The 25,581-nt window shown below is 39.9% G+C and overlaps 2 protein-coding genes and 1 long non-coding RNA gene across 5 annotated transcripts; 2 read left to right on the top strand and 1 right to left on the bottom strand.

The window, feature by feature from the left end:
- Window positions 1-5,470: 5,470 nt before the first annotated feature.
- LOC104589534 (uncharacterized) lies at window positions 5,471-5,941 on the bottom strand. The gene has a single exon (XM_010247880.1). It carries the CDS (start codon window positions 5,939-5,941, stop codon window positions 5,471-5,473), a length of 471 nt encoding a protein of 156 aa, XP_010246182.1.
- Window positions 5,942-11,960: 6,019 nt separating this feature from the next.
- LOC148802354 (uncharacterized) lies at window positions 11,961-13,702 on the top strand. Its single transcript, XR_016083066.1, has 3 exons — window positions 11,961-12,329; window positions 12,410-12,499; window positions 12,583-13,702. It is a non-coding gene; the product is annotated as an uncharacterized LOC148802354 (long non-coding RNA).
- Window positions 13,703-20,685: 6,983 nt separating this feature from the next.
- On the top strand, window positions 20,686-24,339 carry LOC104589522 (putative auxin efflux carrier component 1b). 3 transcript variants are annotated; one of them, XM_010247870.3, is made up of 7 exons: window positions 20,686-22,497; window positions 22,800-23,037; window positions 23,135-23,220; window positions 23,312-23,469; window positions 23,584-23,660; window positions 23,948-24,039; window positions 24,119-24,339. In XM_010247870.3, the coding sequence occupies exons 1-6, from the start codon at window positions 21,342-21,344 to the stop codon at window positions 24,012-24,014; spliced, it is 1,782 nt and encodes a 593-aa protein (XP_010246172.2). In that variant the 5' UTR covers window positions 20,686-21,341; the 3' UTR covers window positions 24,015-24,039; window positions 24,119-24,339. The 3 variants fall into 3 exon arrangements, with proteins under 3 accessions (XP_010246172.2, XP_010246171.2, XP_010246173.2); XM_010247869.3 differs by having other exon boundaries at window positions 23,948-24,339; XM_010247871.3 differs by having other exon boundaries at window positions 20,686-22,482; window positions 23,948-24,339.
- The last annotated feature ends 1,242 nt before the right edge of the window (window positions 24,340-25,581 follow it).

Consider the following 25,581-nt stretch of genomic DNA (forward strand, 5'->3'; position numbering starts at 1 on the left):
AATTAAGAGTTGGAGAGAATAAAGCTATTTCATAATTCAATCTAAGAATACCAACAACTTAACCTCCTAATCAAACTAGGTAGGCTACTAGTCAAACTTGCCTTGTTAGAATACTACTGTCAGTATTGTTGCTCGGTCCCCTCTCCAACCCATTCCTCACACTCGAGATGCTTGACCAAACTTCACAATTCTCTCCAGAACATGTCAAAACCCCAAAAGACCAAATTTCGACTCAAACATCCTCAAATCCACTGCTAACATTACAAGATTCCTTGCTAACGGTAACGATTGTGCCATATCACCATACCTATGCCTCGATTAGACTCTGACATAACAAAACCTTTGAACAACTAGTTACACTAAATATTATCCTTAAATTCCTTGATTTCACCATCCATATATCAAAGATTCCATTTTGATAAACCAGATGCTACAACTAAAGACCATGACCCAAATATCCTTGACATAATCAAAACCTCCATCAACCCCTCGATCGAAGATCCATCAAATTTCAGACATTAAAGTGACCATTATACCCTTCATATAAAAGGATTCTGAATAGACTATCCTTGTGAATAGGGTGGTAAGGCAACATGTGGGGGGTCTCCATGAAGGACAAAGGAAAGCCGCTAGGGTTTGATTTACACTAGGGAAGGGAATCTTGGATTCAGTGTCAGTTGTCAGGGAACACTGTTAGGGTTTCGCTATGTGTCTTATGGGATATCTCAAGGATAAGGTTTCCTTGAGACCTGAGGATTCTCATAATACGCATATGCTACTTCCTTTTGCAAGTCTCTTAGACTAACATGGCGTGGGAGACGTTAATTCTTATCTAACGTGTCTTTTCTAATCCTACTAGGCGTTCTGTCATGTGCATTATTAATGAAGCACGTGTTTCTTTGCTTGTGTCTGTCTCGCGATGAACTTGAGCTCATCACAGGCTTGGAACTCATCGCAGACTTATAGTGGCTCATGCTCAATGCACGTAAGCAATGAATCTAAGTTCTTTGCAACCTCGTGATGGATTTAAGTTCATTGCAATCTTGTGTAGACTCAGAGCTCATCGTAGGTTTGTGCCGAATCTTGAACTTGCCACAGGTACCTTTGTAGCCGCATCCTCTGAGATACTAACATTGTGGTGACCATGATGTACCTACAATTATCCCACCTACTTATTGGTAAGTGGGAGCTTACCAATAAGAATTTGCGTTGTTGGGTTTGCTTTGGAGGTTTGTAATAGGGTGATGGGTATAGAGTACCGTGGATGTTGTGGCACCTTGTGTTTGTGATTTTTCGTGGCTTATAGTGAATGGGGTCCCTTGGTCTGGGGTGTGTATTCGATGTGTTGGGTCTGGTGGTTGTTCTTGTTCCTGGTTGGGGTAGGTTATTATCTCCCCTGCTTATTGGTAAGCGTGACATTTCTGTTTTGCTATATTTTATTGCCATTTGGTTGACAAGGGGGGTAATTACATTGGTTATTTGGTCATTTGGATTGGTTGTGCTGATTTTCTCAGCCCCCTTGTCTTTTGACATGGTGCTTTCTATCGAGAGGTAGTTCAATATTAGGTCGTTTGGCAAAGTTCTCAGCCCCCTGCATCTCGATTGAAAATAGCTTGTTAAAAGACAACTACTGGCTAGTAGTTTGCTTTCCAAACCCCCTGTTATTGTCAAGAGATTTGTTGACAGGGTAGGATGTCTTGGTAATTTGATTTTTAGCCCCCTTGTTTCTCGATAGAAAATGCTTTGCCAAAGACAATTGATTTTGTGGTTTTGATTTCCAGCCCCTGTCTTTGGTAGAGTACTTTTTATTCGTGAAATATGTTCGGGGATTTGAAAATTTGGGCAAGGCTTTCAACGCCCCTTTGTGTTGGTAGGCATGCCTAATTCGCTATTGTTCTGTTTTTGCAAGAATTAATTGGGGAATTTAGGGGGTTTTTGCATTCTCGTGCTAATTGATGGCGGTGAGATTGGTCGTTATGTGTGTGGTGTTGTTTACTTCATGTCTCTCGCATAATTGTCGAATCACATTTGGAACAACGTGTGATCTGGGATTGGTTGTTAACTTTTGTAAAGTGGCATCCTGCTGACATGGCAGTCCTTTTAAATTTGTCTGCCGATTGTCCCACTTTTTTGGGGGTAATTTCATAATTAATATGGGCCTTCCTTTTTGGATGAGTGGCTATGGGAGATTGGTAATCATTCTATTCAGTCTTCCATGGCATCGTTTGGACTTCCAGATTCGTGTGAGGTTTCTATAAGAGGGCAATGCTTGGGAAGATTTTGTGCTTTCTGTTTGCATTCCTACTATGTGTCCGTTGTACTTTCTATGTTCAGTTCAGTTCATCTCTCTTTCTAACTTCCCTCATTCTTTCATTTCTTCAAACTTATACATGGTAATAGCTCCTCGTGCTTAGAAGAAGTCTAAGCGTCCTTTTGTCGACTTTGTCAGAGTCGTAGATACTACGGATATGCTCTTAGAGCGTGAGGCTACAAAAATGGCTGATGGTGAAAAGGGTTTCTAGCCCCTATGCCAATGTCGAGGGGCAAAGGAGGGGACTTTGATGCCATAGAGGGCAAGGAATTAATGTGTTTATATGACTGTTTGAGTTGTTTCGTGTCATTCCGGTGCCATGAACTGAAAACTGATGATTCGAGGTCACCGGTGAACTACTCTAGTTGGGCACGCTTCATTTTGGACCGGTGAACTACTCTAGTTGGGCACGCTTCATTTTGGAAAACCCTATGTTCTGCCAGTTACTTTGAGATTCTGGTCTTCTTCGTTTTATTGATCGTTTTATGGATATTCCCAGCAAGGAAGGGGTCAGAAGTCTCTTCTAGAGCATTGGTGCTGCCATGCTCATACTTTCGTGGGTGCGTTTGGTGAGTTTGGTATCACCGTTGAGGATGTTGCCGCTCTACTGGATCTTCCAGTGGGAGTAGTAGTAGTTGTGCAACATTTGTAGTTTGCGGAGTTGCTTCCTACCAATCTATCCGATTTGTGTGCGGAGCTTACAGAGGAGATCCACGTATTCAAATCTCAAGTGGATGCGTCTACGACCCATGGGAAGTGGTCGCTGGAGGCAAGGATAGCATACTGGTTTGAGAGAAAGGGCACATGTGACGTCATGGTTTGAAAGGGAGACCACCAATGTCATCTTGCAGCATTCATCCTGTACGTTGCATCTCGGTTCCTGTTCCCCAATAACCTGGATTATGGTCTTTGCACGGTGTTGGTTCCCCTCTCTATGCTTGCAGTCGATGGATATCAATTTCTCTTGGCCTCGATGTTCTTGGGCTACTTATTTGACCAAATGGATGACACCGTTCATCAAATGATGGATCCGAGCTATAAGCGGCAATGTTCGTATGTATTCTCTCCTTTTTTGTTCATGTTTATTTGTGAGCTGTTTCAACTTAGCATTACTCCCCGTCGGTTGTCTCCTATGAACGTCACTTTTGCAACTCTGGAGGGGGATCAGACCGAAGAACAGTCTTTGGGTGTTTGCTGAGGAAAGCAGTGGCTCGGTGCCAAGAGTCTTAAGTAGTTTGGGGTTGCAGATATAGAGTTGAAGTTGTCTTCTCTTGACGGTTTTGTTTTGAGGTTGTATGTTCAAGTTGTTCACCACTCCATGCCATTATGCATTGGTGCCAATGTTCCTGAGGATGGCATCCAATAGTGCGCTATCGATCCCACCCATCCTCTCGCTCGTATGGCACACCTTATCCTCTAGCCTAGAGTCATCGCATATCTTGATCGTGCCGGGGAGGTGCAAGTGACAACCTACGTCTTGACAGGCTTCTTCGTCAGTTCGGTTACGATGATATGGGATTGCAATTTTTGTGGTCCAAAGGTGAGGATGTTTTTTGGAATCTCCGAAATAACCTGGCATTTCCTAGCGTTTCTCGCTTCCCTCTAGCCAGGTTTAAGAGGGTCAAAGTTTGCAAGTCCTTGCACTGGAGCTATCTATGCTCTTTTCTTGGTTGGTTGTAGGGCTGTTCATGGGTTGAGTTGGGTCGGTTTACTAGGGTTTTCCCAACCGACCCGACCTGGTCGGGTTACCTGAGGTGGAAAACGAAACTGACCCACTGATAGGCAAAACCGACCTGGTCGGTTTGAGTCGGGTTGGGTCGGTTTCGGTTTTACTCCTGTACAAAAAGGACAGAGAAGCCTAGAACTAGAAGGAAATTTATTTGAGAAGATGGGAGAGCTGGGAGAGCCAAGTTCAAAAATCAAATGATGTCTTGAATTGAGGACTTGAGGGGGGCGGACCAAGTTAGAGAATAGAAGAGAAGACAAAAGTTATCAATAAAATAGAAAGTCAATCTGTTTTATAGAAAGAAGGCTGGAATATTTATATTTCAAGAAACTTTCTAAATCCTAATCTAGGTAAAAAAGGACACCTAATTCTAATTGTAATTGCCTAATGGGTTACCTATTTGGTGTAAAAGACTATAGAAACTAGGATAAATACAATTTAGGTAAAAAAGGACACCTAAATCTAATAGAAGACAAAAGTTATCTATAAAATAGAAAGTCAAACTGTTTTATAGAAAGAAGGCTGAAATATTTATATTTCAAGAAACTTTCTAAATTCTAATCTAGGTAAAAAATGACACCTAATTCTAATTGTAATTGCCTAATGGGTTGCCTATTTGGTGTAAAAGACTATAGAAACTAGGATAGATACAATTTAGGTAAAAAATGACACCTAATTCTAATTGTAATTGCCTAATGGGTGTAAAAGACTAGAAACTAGGATAGATACAATTTAGTTAAGTAGGAACTTGAAGACTAGTTAAGTAGGAACTACCGAACTAGAAGACTAATTGGTTCAATTCAATTCGGGTCGATTTCGATTTTCACACAAGAAAACCAAAACCGACCCGATATATCGATTTATGAATTTGTCCAACCTGAAACCGACCGGTGCTGATGAAAACCCAGCCGACTCGGGTTGGGCCGGTCCGGGTTGGTCAGTTTGGTCGGGTTGGGCCTTCTTATGAACAGCCCTAGTTGGTTGCAACCTTTTATAGTTGCTGATCCCCATCCCTGCCATGTGATGGCCCCACCACCGAGTCATGCAGCCGAACAAGAAGAGGGGAAAACCCTTCCCAACCTGGTGTCTGTTAGGTCCCAATCAGATTCATGGCAAACCAGAAATAAGACTTTCTTTTGGTGAAAGATAGACCAATTGAGAGAGAATAATTCTGCTTGCCCATTCCAGCTAGAGTGATTACATCAATACTAGTTCACGTAACAACTTACTCCTAAATGCTAGCTACTGACCTAGACTCTAGGAAACAGACTCAAAGTAAATCAATGTAATAACTTATTCCTAAATACTAGCTAACTGACCTTGACAAAGTCATGGTAATGCTGACAAATTCAAATCATAACAAATATAACAAAAACTGAAATAACAGAACTTCAACAAATAGCTAGCCGTTTGTTGAACCGATGCTGACCAAGTCAATCCAGGAACTTGGGATTCTTCTTAGGAGGACGCAACGACCTTCTGGGTCTATCAATACTTTCCCTGCCCGGAGGAACCTTGTTCTCAAGGTTCAATGCAGGAAATTGTTTTTGGAGAAGCATTGTAGTTTCCCAAGTAGCATCTTCAATGGGCAATTGTTTCCATTTAACTAAATATTCTTGTAAGAACTTAGAGCCCTGCTTTATCCAACATACATCTAAAATCTTCTCTGGTTCAATCTGGATAAATCCTTCATCAGAAAGTGGTGGCAACTCAACAGTAGCAGGTAAGGGAGTCCCAACAAATTTCTTTAAGAGTGAAACATGAAAAACAGGGTGTATTTTGGCTTCCAAAGGTAAAGACAGTTTATAAGCCACTTTGCCCAGTTTTTGTTCAATCTTAAAAGGGCCATAGAACTGACTGGCAAGCTTGTGATGAGCATGCTTATGAAGGGATGAGATATCCATCGTATGGACGCCTGAATCTTGCGGAATAGAATGGGCGAATTTCAAAAAAAAATTCTCTCAATCCTATTGGGAATTGTATTCCCTATTTTAGAAAAATCATATTTTTCAAGGATCAATTTTGAACCAAGAACCGAACCGGATCTGAACAAAAGCAGTAGGAGAGGGATATACCTGATACAAAGAAATAATATCTCCCAATGGAGGTGTTCACACCCAAGGAAGGAACCAAAGACTGCTCCCACTGAAGATGGTGTAATGCAGGATGGAGCAGAATCAACAGCATTGTTCACAAGAACCAGATCCTTCGCAAGAATCAGCTGGATGGCACGCGAGCACTACTTCCAATCAGCCCTTTCACAAAGGACTGATATCAAGATCCAATCTTGATCACTCCTACTGACAAGAGGAGATCAAACTGGCAGAAATGGCGGCGACAGGAAGGAGGCGATGAGAGATATTGCGCAGTAAAGCTGAATTCTCTCTTTTGTGATTTCAGCACTGAAGCCAAGATGTGAAGTGTGTCAAAAGGCTGCTGCCCCCTCCTCCTTTTATAACCTTAAAGGGATCAGCTCCTAATCCCATTAGGAGTTGTTGATCCAAATCATATTTGGATCAGAATTCCCTTTAAGTGATAAGGGTAAACCCTTATCTTATCTGCAGATTGGATCAACCTTCTCCTAATATCATTTAGATCTGGACTCTCTAAGTGGATAGGGTTAAGACCCAATCCTATCTGCTAATCCAATCTCAGAATTCACCTCTTATTTAACTGATCAAATCAACCCAATTCGAAATGGGCTTTAGGCCCAATAAGATTATGTGCTCGTTTAGCTTTCCAAATTGCTGCCCAGTTGGGCTTCCTTGTATGGCGTGAGACCCAAACATTGATCTACACATCAGCCACATGGGTTCAGCCCAGCCTTTGTTACAAGGCCTGGCCGAATACACTGTTATGGACAGTGCACCCCCTGAAACCCATCCATGGGCTCTGTGGGCCCAACACTTACCCTAAGTGGTCCCTGGGCCAAGCCACCTTGTAACACACAGGGACTGTGGGCAGATGCAAGATTAGCCCATCAGGTATTACCCTCAATGGTCTTACACTTAACCTCTCAGCCCATAATGATCAAACACTGCCTGACAAAAGCGGACCTCTCCCTCGGCTGCAAGGAACAGTGTTGCACTCTCTGCTTATATGGATCCTGGGAATTAAAACCTTTTGCAAACATTTTAGAAACCGTAATATATATACTTTTATATCTCATATAAAATATATTTTGCAAAACAAATCTCAACGATTGAAATCGGCTACCGACAGTCTTGGTTTCCATCAGAGAGAGTGCATCCCCGATCATTACCTTTGTCCGACAAAGGGGTTGATCTTGTCACTATGATCACCCACTCGATGAATTCTCAGACTGTCCCAACATACCCAGGTTTTGACCCCGCTAAGGATCTCACTAATTGGTACATCAAAGACAGTCCAATCCGACACGTAGTGTAGTATCATAATCGAGTCTAGGGGTTAGGTGTAACTTTCCAGTTTTGCCCATTAATCTCCAAGGTCCAAGGCAATACTGGAAATCTGGTCCGGTTCAAAGGTTCAATTAATCCCACATTGCATGTGCCTTGGGTCTCACCCTAGCGGCTGAGACAGGCCACCCCAACCGATTTGGTGGCACATCAATGTCAGCCTTATCAGGATAGGTCTCCCCAGACCGACCCATTGGCTATGAACATTCTAAACTAACACGAGTCTCATTAAGTGTCCAGTTTAAAGGTATAGCATAGAAACAAACCACAAGAACATGAATCAAATATGCACTTTATTCATTTACAATAAATGTCAAAAGTACATCATTCTGATTGGAGCTAAGGGCATACAAAGACTGTCTATCACGTACATGACTCAAATGTAAGTCCCAGGTAGGACTAATAATCAATATATCATCAAAGAAAACCAATATGAATTTGCGGAGGTGTGGACGAAATATAGAGTTCATAATAGCTTGGAAAGTGGATTAGGCATTACATAAGCCGAAAGGCATAACCAGATACTCAAAATGCCCATTATGAGTTCTAAAAGCAGTTTTCGAAATATCAGGGGCGTGGACTCTTACCTGGTGATAACCCGCTCGAAGGTCCATGATGAAAACAAAAAGTATCATATTTCTATCCCCAAATATTCATTCTTTTACATTAATTTAGCACTCAATTGGACTCATTACTCTTGTATTTCGATTCAGGGCAAGCAAGAAGGTGATTGGAAGAAAACAAGGCTAATCGGATGATTTTGCATAGTTTCGGCATCATTCAGTAATATGGGCATAACCCTCGATCTCGGACTTCGATTTGGATGATTCAAGATTCACTGGAAAGATAATAGAAATGCCCGCAACTCTCATGTTTTGGGTTTTGACAGATTCGGTCTGCATCGAGGTCAAAATCGGACCCGAAGTCGGAACAATTTTGTTGTAAAGCCCAGCCCATAGCTGAAGCCCAAATTCTCAGAAGAGTCCTATAGCGGCCCAAGTTATTAAAGAAGCCCAATTCGAATTTAAGAATGAAGAATCCTATAAGATTTAAATTTCAATTGTAATCCTAAAAAGATAAGAGATTGTGATTACTAGATAGGATATGATAGAAGTAGATCAGATTAGGACTTTCTAATTTTAAAGTTAATCTCCTAAAGAGAGTTGGAGAGAGCCCCTCCTCCTAAAGCTATATAAAGGTGGTGGGGGGGGGGGGGGGGGTGGAGTAGCTTTAGGCATCAATCCAACAATCCCTCAATCAAGCATCAAGCAACTCAAGCTACCAAGAAGATTAATTCGGCCTACTAAGAAGCAAAGCCTGGAGGGTTCGAAAATCATGAGCAGCTAAACCCTTTTCTTTTCTAGTTCAAGGGGGGAGGTTTGATTGTGTCATCGTGAGGTTCTGTATTTAACTCAAGTTCTTGCTTTTTTTAATTCAAGTATTTGTTGATTCTTGTGCTTATTCTCAATGGATGTTAATGTTAATTAGTCTGACAAATTAATTAATGTTGATTTTCCTATTTCTATCCATGGTTCGGTGATCCGTAATTGTCACGAATAGTGGTACAAGTAGCAATTAGGTTAATATCTTTCTGGGTCAATTGTTCGTGGCAGCCTTTGACCAATGTATTGACATGTTTTAACATAAAGGGAATCAATGGAACAAGATTCGATAATTGCAGTTATCTCAATTATTGTTATTTTGGTTTAACTGTTTTCACAAAGCTTAATGCTATCACTAATTGATATGGAACACTATCGTACCCAGTCGATTAGTGATAAGCGTTGATTGAATGCTGGGTTTGGTCAGCTGATTTAGGAAAACACAAGGTTTATTATGGATATCTTAATAAATCTATGGTTAAATGCTTGAATTGCAAGACTGCCGAAGTCTACCTATGATCGATGACCAATTGATTAATTCGATCCCTTGAATCAGAATTCGGTAATACTGATTTCTCTTGTTTGATATTGCTATTGCTTTCTTGTTCTTTTAGAATTTTTTAATTATTTAATTTTCCCACTCTATTATATTCCGCATTCGGCTAAGAAATTATTCCCTAGCTCCCTGTGGGATTCGACCTAGTACCACTATTACTACAAAAATTTTATTGTGGGACTAGCATTAATTTTGAGGGCTTCGACAACCCGTCAGTCCAGTTTTATGAAGTAAGCCGCTCCATGTAATTCATCCAGCATGTTGTCCACTGATGGAATTGGAAATCGATCCTTGACAGTGGCTGCATTTAGTGCCCTATAATCTGTGCAAAACCTCCAGGACCCATGTTTTTTCTTCACCAGCAGAACGGGAGAGGAGAATGGACTGGTACTCGGTCGAATGATTCCCATATCCAACATTGCTTGCACTTGCTTCTCGATCTCTGCTTTTTGAAAATAAGCATATCGGTATGGACGAACATTGATGGATTGTGTCCCTTCTTTCAAAGGAATGTGATGGTTGATTTCCCTTAACGACGACGACTTGGTGGGCTCTTGGAAGATGTCCCCATACTCTCTTAATAGTTGCAGCATATCTGTTGGAACGTCGTCCCACTGAAACTCTTCTAAGGCTTGAGCATAAATTGCAAAAACCATCTGACCTTGGCGGTGTTCCTTCGTAGTAGTCTTTAAAAAAGTAGCTTGAAGCCCGTTTTGATTTCCTTGTAGTCTGTGTGCTTGATTTTCCCATTTGAAATCTATTGTCAATTGCTTCCAATTACAAAGTACGGACCCCAACATTTCCAACCATTGAATTCCTAAAACCATATCCAACCCAGCCAATGGTAGTGAATAAAATGTAAGTTAAAATGGAATTCCTTGTAAGACTACTGGTACCTTATCAAATCGCCCTTGGCAGAGGAGTCGCTCTCCATTAGCTACATGGACTGTGAATGCCTTGGTTGGGACTACTGGCAGCCGTAAAGAATCAGCTATCCTATCACTTACAAAGTTGTGCGTGGAGCCGCTGTCAATTAATACTATTACCTCTTGCGTCCCAATTGTAGCTGTGATCCGCATAGTCCGTGGTGAGGTCCATCCTGTTATTGCATACATTGATATTTCTGGCTCCTCTTCCCCGATTAGCAGCGATCCATCACCCACACAGCTATCACCATGAGATTGATTGTCGGTGTGGCATTCAAGGAGAAGGAGTTGCGGGCCTTGATATTTATGGCCAGGAGTAAACCTCTCATTGCAACCGAAACAGAGACCTTGAGCTCATCTCTTTTGCATTTCTTCCCAACTCAAGCGTTTAGGGGTGACCGGCGAGGTCCACGGCACTTGAGGGGCCTTTGTAGGAGATAGGTACTGGGAAATTGGTCGGGCAAACCTCCGCTGCTGTGCGAGTTGTTCGTTCTTCATCCGTGCCAGCCCAATTGCCTCCTTTAAAGTCTTGGGTTTGAACATGTGGATACCATCGGCTATTTCTGATTTCAGGCCTCCCATGAACATGCCAACAAGAGCTTTTTGAGTCCAGCCTTGTACCCGATTGCCCAATTTCTCAAATTCCCGCTGATAGTCCTGAAGCGACCTAGTTTTCCTTACACGAGAGAGAGCCTCATCAAAGTCTTCTCCATCCGTTGGTCCGAATCAAGCCCAGAGCTCTTCAGAAAACATGGACCACGTCACTGTCTGGTTTTCCTCTTTGTATGTCCGGTTCAGCCATTGCCACCATTGGTTCGCTTCACCCTCCAAGTGAAAAGCCGCCAAGCCCACCTTTTGCTCCTCCGGAGTTCTCTGAAATTCAAAGAACTGAGCTACACAATTGAACTATTATGTTGGATCATCCCCTGAAAACCGTGGGAACTCAATTTTGGCTCGAAGAGGAAGAACGTTCAGTCGGTAGTTGTCTGCTTCATCCTGTTGGTGCCGGTGCGTCTGACCCCGCTCTACTGAGTGCGAAGTCGTAGATGCTTTTGAGGAGAGAAACGCGTCAGAAAGAGCCCTCAAAGACTCCTCAATCCGCTGCATTCGATCGCCCATTCCAAGCCTAAGCCGCTGCACTTCATCCTATAAGCCTCCCAACCCTTGCTCTAATATTTCAATTCGCTCTTTGTTGGTTGCCATTGTGGCTCTGATACCAATGTTAGGTCCCAATTAGATTCAAGGCAAACTAGAAATAAGACTTTCTTTTGGTGAAAGATAGACCAATTGAGAGAGAATAATTCAGTTTGCCCATTCCACCTAGAGTGATTACATGAATACTAGTTCACGTAACAATTTACTCCTAAATGCTAGTTACTGACCTGAAATCTAGGAAACAGACTCAAAGCAAATTCATGTAACAATTTATTCCTAAATACTAACTGACCTTGACAAAGTCATGGTAATGCTGACAAATTCAAATCATGACAAATATAACAGAAACTGAAATAACAGAACTTCAACAAATAGCTAGCCGTTTGCTGAACAGATGCTGATCAAGTCAATCCAGGAACTTGGGATTCTTCTTAGGGAGCACGCAACGACATTCTGGGTCTATCAGTGTCTCTCTAGAGTACTGGGGCGAAGACAGCCGTCCCACTACCACGAAGAGGTGCAGGATGACGAGGGTGCCTCGTTCTTTCTGGTCAGCAGTACTGGGGCCATGTGCTGAATCAGAATCTCTCTCTAGTGCCCCTGCACCACAGGCAGAGGAGTAGTCAGCTGGAAATGCTCCACAAGAGCGTTGTGAGGGATTTGAACAGGATCTTCCGGTTCCTTCTCTTGAGATTGGGGAGGGGGAAGGTATGGAATCGGTACAATGGACGGTGCCTGTCCCTCCTGTTGCAGTGGCCACCGTTCCGGTCACCGGTGGGTGAGTGAAGAAGATGGCTCCCCGTCCCCGGAGGAAGGAGTCGAAGAGTTCTGGATTGGTACGTTTCTATAGCTTTTGTTCAGTTCATGTTTGTATTATCGTTTGTTCTATTATTTCGTACTGACTGTGTTGTTGCAGTTTTTTGTGTTGAAGCGGGTAGATGCTAGTGAGACTCACCCCGAAGATGAAATCCCACGAGTTTCATTTGAGGGAAATGTGGGTAAAGAGGTATGCTTGATTCAGATTTTTGTTTGATTCTTTAGTATGTTCTGTTTATTTGTACTAATCGCATCTTGTTTTCTTTGTCGTAGGGGGTTTGCGATGTGGATTTTGCGGATGTTTCAATGGCGCCTGTGGTTAGGCGCTTGGTGGAAGACTTGAGGTCCTTGCAGCCCCCTTCCGAGGGGTAGAAGTCACCCAGAAGATACAGGTGTCGAGATGTGTGCTGATCGGGATGATGTTGCTGTTGATTCTATCCTTGGTGAACCTAGGCGAGAGCAAGAGCTCCCCCCTGTAGGATCAGCCCCTTAGGAGTCCGGTGGGCGAAGCCGAGGAAGCGCAAGAGCGTGGGCCCTCTGTGTCGGAGAAGCCCCCTAGAAGTCCGATTAGTGAAAATGGGTGTGAACAGATTCCCTCTGTTGCTGTACCAGAGCAGTCTTCTGGGGAAGAGCACGACAACAGGACTGCTACTATATTGCCTTAGTAGTCCTACGTGGATATTGTTATTGAATCTGAAAACGAGCAGGGGGCTACGCCTGTTGATCATGGAACGTCTGAGACATGCAGGGAAACCACAACTATGCAACTGTAATCTTCTAGGGTTTCGTCGAAGCAGCATGTGTGCCTTGAGACTTAGTCTGAGCCTGATCTGGTGGATGTTTAAACTACATCGTAGTCTTAGCCTATGCCGTATTTTGAAGAACTCGCTTTGGTGCATCAGGAGCTAAAGGATTATTGCGAGAAGAATCGCGCCTGTCGGTTACTCTATCTCCGACCCGGTCGCCGTTCAGGGCATCCAAAAACATGAGAAGTACGTTGTTTCGCGTTCTGTTGATAACCGTGGCAGTTATAATGCATTATAGATCAATCTATTGATGAGCTCTCATGGTTTTTTTTGGTCATTGGATGAGGACGTGCGCATCATTTTCCTCGATGGGCTTCAACATGGATCGGATAGAAGAGAGGGTGGTTCTCTTGGGACACATTTCTAGAAGGCCGGGTACAAGGAGTCCAAGCCTCTGACTACAAAAGCTTCTGATGAGCTCTGCCAGCGCCAAAAAGGTTGTCCAGGCTAAAGAGAAAATGGATGCTCAATTTTGGGGCAGACGACATTATTGCATGGCTTTTGAGATTTGTCCATGTATGAATCCAAAAACCCATTCAATGTTGTATTGTGCTAGTTTGGACTAGACCTAAGAGCTACTTACTACACTACGAGGGCATCAACAACAAACACAACTCAATCTTCTTTTTATTAATTGCTTAAATTACAATGAAGAAAAGCAATATAGGGTAAAATACTTAAAACTACCCCTATGTTTCTGACAATTGATAAAATTCTCGTTTGTCGTTAGCACACCGTTACAGTCCGTTTACATGTGATGCCATGTGACTTATATAAATTTTCTAAATTCCAAAACTATCCTTTTATGATTGAAAATACCATTTTGATCTTGTTTGGAATGTCAATTTTCCCTTCATTATTCTTCAAATATTCAAATAAACCATGGGCAGAGTTTAGTTTTTCTCTTATTCTACATAATAAACACCTTTCTTTTTTTTTGTCTTCTGAATCTACATACTCTTTTCATTATTAGTGGGATCTCTTCATCGCAATATAGTTTGCAACTTAGCATACAAGACCTGTTGGTTGGTAATATGAAGAATAATCTTAGGCTATAACTAGGAAAGGTCACTTTTTTATTAGAGGTGAAGAGACTTGCACCTAAACATTCAGAGCTAATAACACCATCAGTCTAAAATCTTAAGAAGGAAAAAAATAAGATCCAAGGAAGAGACAACACAATGATTACAAATCTAAACTTACCTTTAATTATTGTGGTTGCAATGGTGGGAATGGGATTAAAAGTTAGGTGATTAGTTTCCCCTTTGTGTTCACTCAAGCTTGAACAAATCCTCACCACTACCATTATATAACAAATAAGATGCTTGATAAGGTTTGAATCACTTTTTAAAAAACAAAAAACAACAAAAAGTGAAAGGCTAAAATATTAAAATTAAATTAACTAAACAAAAACAAATGAAAAGTGCTTAAATGCTTTTGTTTTTTAGTTTCACTATATCATTTTAGTCTATTGACCCTATAAGTTTTGATGATAACAAACTCATTGGAAGTATTAATGGTGTATCTAAGTGTACAACAATCTTTAATAAGCTTTTTTATACTAATTGAGTATTAAAAACTAAAATGCTACAATTGATGAAGAGGAAGCTTTGCTAAGTTGGTTGCCTATGTTATAATATTCATCTACACCATCATCATCGTCTCTCTAGTTGAAGAAACTCCAAGTATATCAAGAATCAAGGCTAATGAAGAACTAAAAGGTTTTGGAGCTACTAAAGAATGATCTACTATAACATATTAACAAGGAAGAAAGAACACTATATCAAGTTGTACTTAATTGTTTTTTATTTTCTAGAATCTTGATGTATACTAGTTATGTTATACAACCTATAAATGCTCAACAAGATTGAACTTAGTAAATTATCCTTAGAAACCATAATCCTTATTGGGTTTGGTTCATTGGCTTTCCTAAGTTTAAACAAGTTATAAAAATCAAGAAAATACTTATTAAAAGCCAATGAAAATGTTTCCAAACCTTGGACTTGATTTTCTAAGGTTTCTAAGTGTTTGGGTTATTTTTTAGGTAAATTGGACTTGACTGTGAGAAGTAGTTAACTACTACCCGTCAACTAACTATGTTAGCCAAGGCATGCATTGCAAGGATTGTGAAAAGCAGATGGCTACCATAGGAAGATGTGTCGACTAACTATGACAGTTGAGGCATGCAAAATGCCCAATCTAAGGAGATGTGTTAACCACTTAAAAAAGATGTGTCAACTACTCAAACAAACTACTATGAAGAATATTTGATCGCTTAAAGGTTCTATCGGCTATTTTAATTTTGGAAATCCTTCTATGATGTTAAGGAAAATTTGAATAATTTCCAAAGAGAGGTAAATCCCTCTAATAGATAGAAAATGATCACTTGCTCTCAAATCCTCTATAAATAGAGGAGTTTAGCTTTAGAGTCATTTTAGGAGGAGATCTTTGAGCTTCATCGATGGTAGAGATAAGCTTGTTTGAGAAGACTTTCTATTGGGATCTTTCTCCTTGAGATGAGCATTTCTGAGAAGCTCTAGCAACTTAAGTTGAGCTTATATTGTATATATCTGCCTATTGAGCAGTTGTTCTTGCTATAAACAGGTTCTTATGCTAAAGAGGTTAAGAATATTTGAGCAGGTATGTGTTTAACTTGTTGAGCACCACTAAGGTTTTGTTGAGACCCATGTTAAGACCAATTACAAGGTATTGCAAACACTTAGAAGCCCTACTGGTTTTGGTCTTGTTGGCACCCATTCTAACCGGTTTGGTTATTGAAAGCACCCATGAAGTCCTACTAATGTAAAAGGCTTGGCTAGTGCCTAGGAAGTTCAATTGGTTAATGAAAATCCTTTATACCTTGTGTTCTTTTCTTTTCTTTTCAAGTTTCTAGTTTATTTTTCTTTGTGCTAATATTCTCATAAGTGTAGTACTTGAATCCTTGAGATCTTACATATTTACTCTTTATTTTTTTCTTTTTATTTTAATATGCAAGATACAAGGTCAACTAGTGCAGTTACTAAGCTCTAACATTACTGACCATATTTCTTGTTCTACTATTTATCTTTATTGTTCATTTACATTCTAGTAGCATTTAGTATTTAGTAGTTAGGGTTATCCTTGATATTCTAGTAGTAGTTGACCATTGCTTATTGTTCATTTACATTCTAGTAGCATTTAGTATTTAGTAGTTAGTTTTATCCTTGATATTCTAGTAGTAGTTGACCATTGATTGAATCACAAGTTGATTGTAGATTTGATAGTTGGTCAATATCTAATTTATCCTTGTGTAGTAGTAGGTGAAGGGATGAGAGATTCATCGTATGGACGCCCAAAGATTACGGAATAAGGGGGGCGAATTTCAAATTATTTTTCTCTCCCTTCAACTGGGAATTGCATTCCCTATTTTAGAAAATCATATTTTCAAGGATCATTCTTGAACCATGAACTGAACCAGATCTGAACCAAAAGGAGTAGGAGAGGATTACACCTGATACAAAGAAATAGTATCTCCCAATGAAGGTGTTCACGCCCAAGGAAGGATCCAAAGACTGCTCCCACTGAATATGGCGTAGTGCAGGATGGAGCAGAATCAACAGTGTTCTTCTCCAAGAACTCTGTCATTCGCAATAATCAGTAGGATGGCACGTGAACACAGCTTCCTATCAATTCTTTCTCAAAGAACTGATGTCAAGATCGAATATTGACTTCTCTCACAACTGGAGATCGAACTAGCAAACAGGGCGGCAATAACAGGGAGGCGGCAAGAGAGTATTCACAAGGTGCAGAATTATCTCTTCTTGTGATTTCAGCACTGAAGAAAATTTGATTGTGTGTCTTCTAAAGGCTGCTGCCCCCTCATTCTTTTGTTAACTTAAAAGATCAGCTCCTAATTCAATTAGGAGTTGCTTATCCAAATCATATTTGGATAAGACCTTTTTTAGGTGATAGGGATAAACCCTTATCTTATCTGCAGGTTAGATTAGCTTTCTCCTAATCCATCTCAGAATTCGCCCCATTATTAACTAATAAAATAGCCCAGTTCGAAATGGGCTTTAGGCCCATTAAGCTTATGTGCTCACCTAACCTTCCTAACTACTGCCCAGTTGGGCTTCCTTGTATGGCGTGGGACCCAAGCATTGATCTATACATCAGCCACATGGGTTCGGCCTAGCCTTTGTTACAAGGCCTGGCCGAATACACTGTTATAGACAGTGCACCCCCTGAAACCCATCAAATGGGCTCTATGGGCCCAACACTTACCCTAAGTGGTCCCTGGGCCAAGCCACCTTGTAACACCCAGGGACTGTGGGTAGATGCAAGATTAGCCCATTAGGTATTATCCTCAATGGTCTTACACTTAACCTCTCAGCCCATAATGATCATACACTGACCGACAAGAGAGGACCTCTCCCTCGGCTGCAAGGAACAGTGTTGCACTCTCTACTTATATGGATCCCGGGAATTAAAACCTTCTTGCAAACCTTTTAGAAACCATAATATATATACTTTTATATCTTATATAAAATATACTTTGCAAAACAAATCTCAACGATTGAAATTGGCTGCCGGGAGTCTTGGTTTCCATCAGTGAGAGTGCATCCCCGATAATTACCTTTGTCCGACAAAGGGGCTGATCCTGCCACTATGATCACCCACTCAAATGAATTCTCGGACTGTCCCAACATACCCTGGTTTTGACCCCCGCTAAGGATCTCACTGAATGGTACATCAAAGACAGCCCAATCCGACACCTAGTGCAGTATCATAATCGAGTCTATGGGTCGGGAGTAACTTTCCAGTTTTGCCCATCAATCTCCAAGGTTCAGGGCAATACTGGAAATCTGGTCAAGTTCATAGATTCAATTAATCCTACACTGTATGTGCCTAGGGTCTCACCCTGGCAGCTGAGACAGGCCACCTCAACTGACTTGGTGGCACCACAGTGTCAGCCTTGTCAGGATAGGTCTCCCCAAACTGACCCACTGGCTGTGAACATTCTAAACTAATACGAGTCTCATTAAGTGTCCAGTTTAAGGGTATTGCACAGAAACATACCAGGGGAACATGAATCAAATATGCATTTTTATTCATTTACAATAAACTTATAAAGTACATCTTTCTGATTAAAGGTAAGGGCATACAAAACTGTCTAACAATAGGTCATTCTCTTTGCTTTTTTTATGGTTGCGCTCTCTCTCTCTCTCTTTAGCTGCTTATTAAGGCACACACCACCAGGTGCAATTTCCATTTATATTTGTGTTAATTTACTTTTAATTACACATTACTTTCCACAATTACTTGCTTTCATTGTTGATTTATTTTATTAATGTAGAACCACTAACCAATATAACAAGCTACAATTCCTAACAATTCATTTTATTTTTTAGTTATTATCTTCTTGTTAGCACTCTTTATTGTTATTGCTCTTAATTGTTGACTGCTAACCCATGCAGCTCTTGCTTCTTTCTACATTGTCTGTTTGTTTTGTAGCTATAGGTTTTTTTATTCAGCAATAAGGTTAATTCAATAGGAACTTCTTGATTAACTGCTGAACCAAATTAACCTATCCTAAAACTCCTGTTGTGTCTTGATTGTCAAGAGTATAAGAAATCGGATTGAATTCCAAGAAAATCAATTTTTGATTCTCTACCTAATTCACCCCTCTTAGTTAAGGCCATTGGTCCCAACGCAGTCCTTGTACTCGATTTTGCTTTGTTCTATTAATTCCTTTATTTTCCATTTCTAGAGACAACAAGAAACAAGAAACTCCAACTTTTTAAGTTCATGCTCATTTCCTTTTCTCTCTGAATCTTTTACTTCTTTAGAAGACTTAGACGAGAATAAGATTATGAACTGAATTTGAGTCTGAGAGGGGCTCATTTTTTTCCCTTGTTAAGACAGAATAATAAGATTATGAACTAAATCTAAGTTTGAAAGGGGCCCTTTTTTTTTCCCTTTCGAACTCTCTTGGTAGTAGTTCATAGGAAGGATTAATTCTCTGGTGACTTTTTTTTCTAACAATACTTCTCTGACATCCAAAGCACAATTTTTTTTTTTCTTTACTTAACGGAAGGGCAAAATCAACATTTTAACTTTGTCATTAATATTTAATGGCGATGTGAATCTATACTACTATTAAAAATATGAATGAGAGTATGAAACTTTTATTTGACTAAAATACCCCAATTTTTAAATTTGGTTGCTCTCTAATTATAAGTAGGGGTGTTCATTATACGAATCAAACTGTAAAACCAAACTGAATTTGTGGTTTGGTTCGATTTATAGCTATAAATAGTTTGGTTCGGTTTGAGAATTTTCTAAATTGCGGTTTGCAGTTTCGATTTGGTTTATTGAATTTTATAAATCGAACCAAACCATAAACCATAAACCAAAAGTTTATATACATATATAAAATATGAATATATGATATATAAACATTATATATAATATATCTAAATGGAATGCATAAAATTATAAATATATAATGAACACTTTATTTTATAATAAAATAATAATAAAAGTTTTAGGTTTTAATTTTTAGGGAAGATATTTGGGCTTTCTAATTGGGTTAAGGCCAAAAGAACCATAGAATGGTCTAAAGTCCCCAAACCGTATTAGAAACCGCACCACAAACCGTAATAGAACGGTTTGGTTTGGTTTGATTTCCATACCAAAATAGTTTGGTTCAGTTTAGAAATTTCTCAAACTGTAATTTACTGGTTTGATAAGAGATCTTCTCCAAACCACACCGAATTGGACCATGAACACCCCTAATTATAAGGACAAAAATGTAATTTGAACACACTTTTCTCCTTATTCAACTTCCTCTCATTAAATCTTATACTTAAGATATTAAGTCCCATTAACATTAATTGAATCCTATTATTGACTAGAATAACCCTACTTTTTGAATTTGATCACTTTATAATTGTGGGTGCACAAAATGTATTTTGACCGAATAGGTTTATTCTCATTCAGTTCCTTTTCATTATGTCTTATATTTAGGTATTATTCTCATTCTTTCATTGAATCTTATATAATTAACTATATTAAAGAAAAATAAATGTGATAAAGAATTTTTGTTTTTATTAATTATAAATATAAAATACAAACTTAAAACCAACATAAAAATAGAGTTATTTTTATGTGTGGTTGCGAGTCAACAATTCAACGTCTTGATCAAATGTGTAAATCCTTATTATCATAATTAAATAGTAATTATATTATAACAGTTTAAAAAAATAAAACCACACAAAAGTATAAAAAATTTATAAAAATATGTAGGCATATCTCTAAAATCTTATATTCATAAACAAAAATAAAGGTAAATATTATAATAAAAATAATTTTTATGGACATAAAATGTATACAATTTTACAAAAAAATCGGAGCATATCATACAAAATTGACACGTTCAACACTTAATAGTTGTAAAAAAAAAACCTTAAATATAATTTAAGGGAATTGACACGTGTAACAATTACCAAACCCTGTTTTCCTTTCTCATTTCAGTTTTATGTGTTGGGTCTTCGAAGATCTTCTCAGAGCTGCTTTTTCATTAGTTTTTGAAAATCCATGAAAGCATTTCAAAAGATCTCTCTACTTTTAATTCTTGTCTGCCATTAACGATCCATAAATATAACACTTGTCTCAGGTCGTAACTCGTAAGTCACCCACCTTTCTCTGGGTTTTACTAGTTTTATTTCTCGCTGAGACCAGCCGGAAAGTCAATTTTCCGGCTGTTTTTCCGGCGCTATGGTCTAGCTCTTTATTACAGTTGTCTTTTTGAGTTTTTAAAGACCATTCATCTTTGTCAATCTCTGTCTATATCTATCATGTCTGAAAAAAATAGGTCGATGCGTGTTTTCAGTTCAGGGTGCTGTTTCTCAACTCCTGTTTTCTGTTAGGTAGCTGCTACTAGATTACTCTGTGTCTCTTTCCTATAATCTCTGAGTCTGAGATAGCTCATTTGTAAGAAACACTGCTCGTTCTGTTCGTCGCTTTCTGATCTTTTGGTTCTATAGAAACTAGAAAGCGACTTCATTTGGTTTCTCGTTAAAAGCAGAGTTGAACCACGGTTTTCCATCTTAACAATTTTCCTGTCGTTTTTCTTTTAAAACTAGACCATATCTCCATTTGGTTTTTTGGATTTAGCTCATATCTTCATCTGGGTCTCCTTCTGAACCGTCAAAATCCATTTGATTGAGTAAAAAAAAGGACAAAATGATCACCGGAACCGACATGTATCACGTTCTCGCGGCCGTAGTGCCTCTCTATGTGGCTATGATCCTTGCTTACGGTTCGGTGAAATGGTGGAAGATATTCAGCCCCGATCAGTGTTCCGGCATCAACCGCTTTGTCGCTCTGTTCGCTGTTCCTCTGCTTTCTTTTCACTTCATCTCTACTAATAACCCATACACCATGAACATACGTTTCATTGCTGCTGATACGCTTCAGAAGATCATTGTCTTATCTGTCCTTGCAATCTGGTCAAGAGCCAGCTCGAGAGGCTCCCTTGAATGGTCGATAACACTCTTCTCCCTCTCTGCTCTCCCCAACACTCTTGTTATGGGCATTCCCCTTCTGAAGGGTATGTATGGAGAGTTGTCAGGGAGTTTAATGGTTCAAATCGTTGTTCTCCAGTGCATAATCTGGTACACTTTGATGCTCTTCTTGTTCGAGTACAGAGGAGCCAGGCTTCTCATCGTAGAACAGTTTCCGGACACCGCTGGTTCGATAATTTCCTTTAGGGTTGACTCTGATATCATCTCCTTAGATGGTAAAGAGCCTCTCCAGACAGAGGCAGAGGTCAGCGAAGATGGCAAGCTTCACGTTACAGTGAGGAAATCCACGAGCTCGCGGTCGGAGATATTTTCCCGACGATCTCATGGACCCAACTCTGGCGTTTCTTTGACTCCTCGGCCGTCGAACTTGACAAATGCAGAGATTTACTCTCTACAATCCTCGAGAAATCCAACACCAAGAGGGTCGAGCTTCAACCACACTGATTTCTATTCCATGCTGAACGGGAGAAATGCCAACAGTGCAAGTCCCAGACGATCCAATTTCGGGAATTTGGGTTTTGATGAGGACAATGGTATGGTCAATCCACTGAGGGCTAATGGGATTTTTTCACAAGGAAATTCAGTGGAGGGTGTTGGCTATCCAGCGCCACCTAATGCCGGAATATTTTCTCCGGCGGCCGGACCCGGGGCCAAGGAGAAGGCCAATGGGATCGGTGGGGAGAAAGATCTGCACATGTTTGTTTGGAGTTCCAGTGCTTCCCCAGTCTCTGAAGGGGGAATTCATGTCTTCAGAGGAGGAGATTTTGGTAATCAACATGGAGGTGTAGCTCATCCTGCAGGTAATCATGCAAAAGGTTGGAACATCTAAAACTGGATTTGAATTTTTTATTTGTCAGATTTCTCTTTTCCTGTAGATTGTATGTTTAATTATCCATGGACGTTGGATTCTTGTTTTTATGAAGAAACTGTCTTTTGTGAGGACTGAACCCGAGCTGGGTTAATTTGTTGGTTGTTTTCAGATTGTTCTTTCTAGTCCTTCTGAGCAGATCACTCTTTAATTTTGGTAGTACTTGTTTGTTATTGTTGTATGAAACTGGAAGCTTTATTTTTGTATACTTCTGTCATGTGTCAATACCCATTTTGTGATGATTATCAGATTATGAAGAGTTTGGCCGGGATGAGCGAGAGGGACCAGTCTTGTCGAAGCTGGGCTCAAGCTCTACAGCCGAGCTTCACCCAAAAGCTGGGGTCCATGGAGACTCTAAACCTACATCCATGCCACCTGCCAGTGTTATGACCAGACTCATTCTGATAATGGTCTGGCGTAAGCTCATTAGGAATCCGAACACATACTCCAGCCTCATTGGCCTTACCTGGTCTCTAGTATCTTTCAGGTTTGCAAACTGATAAACTGCTCGTGAGTTGTGAATTACCATAGCTGCGTAAACCAGATTCTAGCCTCTAATCCCTTACCATTGACCTGCTTCGTAGGTGGGAGATTGAGATGCCAGCAATCATAGATGGTTCGATTAAGATTCTATCGAATGCGGGTCTCGGAATGGCTATGTTCAGTCTTGGTATGTCTTGAAGTTTTTCAGATCTGTCTTGCTTCACTTCTTCTGTTAATTGAGAAAATAATCGGGTAAAAATCATGTTATGGCAATGCAGGTTTGTTTATGGCCTTGCAGCCAAGGATCATTGTTTGTGGGAATTCAGTTGCTGCCTTCACCATGGTTGTTCGGTTCCTCACAGGTCCTGCTGTCATGGCTGCAGCCTCAATTGCTGTTGGTTTGCGAGGCGTCCTCTTACATGTTGCCATTGTACAGGTAAAAGGGTCTGAAAATACTAGATCAAATGTGTTTGATAACTTCTCCAAACCACATTTCTTGGTAATATTTGTGTAGTAAATTTTAATTTTATCATTGCCCTTGAGTTTTCAGGCAGCTCTTCCCCAAGGAATTGTCCCCTTTGTCTTTGCCAAGGAATATAATGTGCATCCTGACATCCTGAGCACAGGGTTTGGATTCAACCTCTCTTGTTCTTGAGCTCTATTTTCCTTGCTTGATGCATCTATATACATATATGTTCGTATATTCAGCTGTTTTTTTTCACATTGGTTGTAGGTAATGGGTCATGTACTATTTCTTTATACAAGCAATGCATGTGACAATGAAAGTTCATGTGTTCCAATTGATTTGTGCATCTATTCTTTGTGGAATCAGCATCTTATTATCTTGTTTTATGTGAAGATTCTTTCTTTCTTATTCCATACTGATGAGGTCTTCCTCTATTGTCTTCTTGCAGGGTTATCTTTGGAATGTTAATAGCTCTGCCAATAACACTAGTTTACTATATCTTACTGGGGCTTTGAAGATGATGGAGAGCTGCTGAGAAAGGTTATACAAACTGTAAAGCTTTTACCCTTTATTGAGCCATTTTTTTGGCTTATCTTAACAGAACAGCTGATGTCTTCAGTGAAAAGAGAGAAAGAGAAGACAATTGACTGCAAAGTGAAAAAGGAAAAGGGGAGAGATAAGGACATGACCATGGAGTACAATTTTGAATGTTTTTCTTTTCTTTTCCTTGTCTTTTGTTATTGTTCTTTTGGAAACTAGGGAAAAGTTAAGCAATGTTGCTACTTTGAATGTGGAAAGGGATAACTGAAAGCTATAGTGACATTTGTTCTTTAATGGTTACTTTTGAGCACTTATCACTAGTAATTCGGCTATTCCAATGTCATGAAAGAAATATCTGGTTCCTTTGCTGTATTTACTTCCTTTAGTGGATAGGGTTCTAGTCTTATGGGCAGCTTAACTGCCCTACTGCATCTGAAACTTAACAAGTTAACAGCTATCTTCAATTGGTATATTTGCCTGATGTATCTGCCCTGATGTATTGGAGCTAAGGGCCCGTTTGGTTTGTAGGAATAAGGGTCTGAAATCAGAATCGGACTGCTTGATTGGACGGAATTGGAATCCTATTCTCATTCTTAGTGGAATGGCATTCCCCCATTCAAGGGAATGGTAATTCCCTCCCCTCAGGAATGAATTCTCATTCCAGCTGATTTTAATTTCCATTCCAATTTCAAACAAACAAATTATGAGAATAAGACCATTATTCGAGGAATGGCCATTCCCTCTCTCTCCTTTGGGAATGAGATTTCAATTCCCATTCCAAACAATTCCAAACAAGCAAATTTGATGTTGCCTACTAGCTAGGCTTTTCCCAAGCTAAAACCGCACTTTGCCAACAAAACAAAGGCTATGCCAAAAGGGCTCAGTTTTTCAGCCGTTTAGCCATCTTAATTTAGGATTGCAAATGGTATTAACAGTTTGTCCTAAATTAGAATTCCACCCAGTTTGGGGTAAGCCCTAAATTAGAACTCCACCCAGTTTGCGGTGATCCGAGTTTGACCCATGGATGGAATATGGATTCACCCTTTACTTCAGATCTTATTTTACTCTATCTGCAACGCCAAACAAACAAAGTAAGGTTAAAGCGGAAACAAACGTAAAGCAGAACTTGAACACATAATCTGCACACCCTCGTACTTCTGCACTAGTGCAAATAATGAAATTACGGTCCTTATGTAAAATTGGCTTGGATGTTGTATTTAACGAGTTCAACATTGTCACAGTGCAGGGCTAAAACAGAAAATCATGGCCTTCCATCTACTACAATGGTTCCATCAAGAAGTCATTCAAGGTGGGGCCATGACAGCAAATCAATTTGATTTACTTGTTTCAGTCGAGACCAGGGTTATGACATTATGGTAGCAAACGAGGATTGTGTAATTTAACCAACGGAAATTGTCTAAAACTCACCAGACTTTTCAACATTTCTTTTAAGCCTTGTATGCTTTTCGGTAATTTGGGTAAGTTTTTCTTGAGAAACATTTGTGCAAGTAAGTGTATTCATTCATGTTCTTTTATTTCTTA

Source organism: Nelumbo nucifera, chromosome 2 (genome assembly GCF_055504915.1).
Source record: "Nelumbo nucifera cultivar China Antique chromosome 2, China Antique-T2T, whole genome shotgun sequence".
Taxonomy (NCBI): Eukaryota; Viridiplantae; Streptophyta; class Magnoliopsida; order Proteales; family Nelumbonaceae; genus Nelumbo; species Nelumbo nucifera.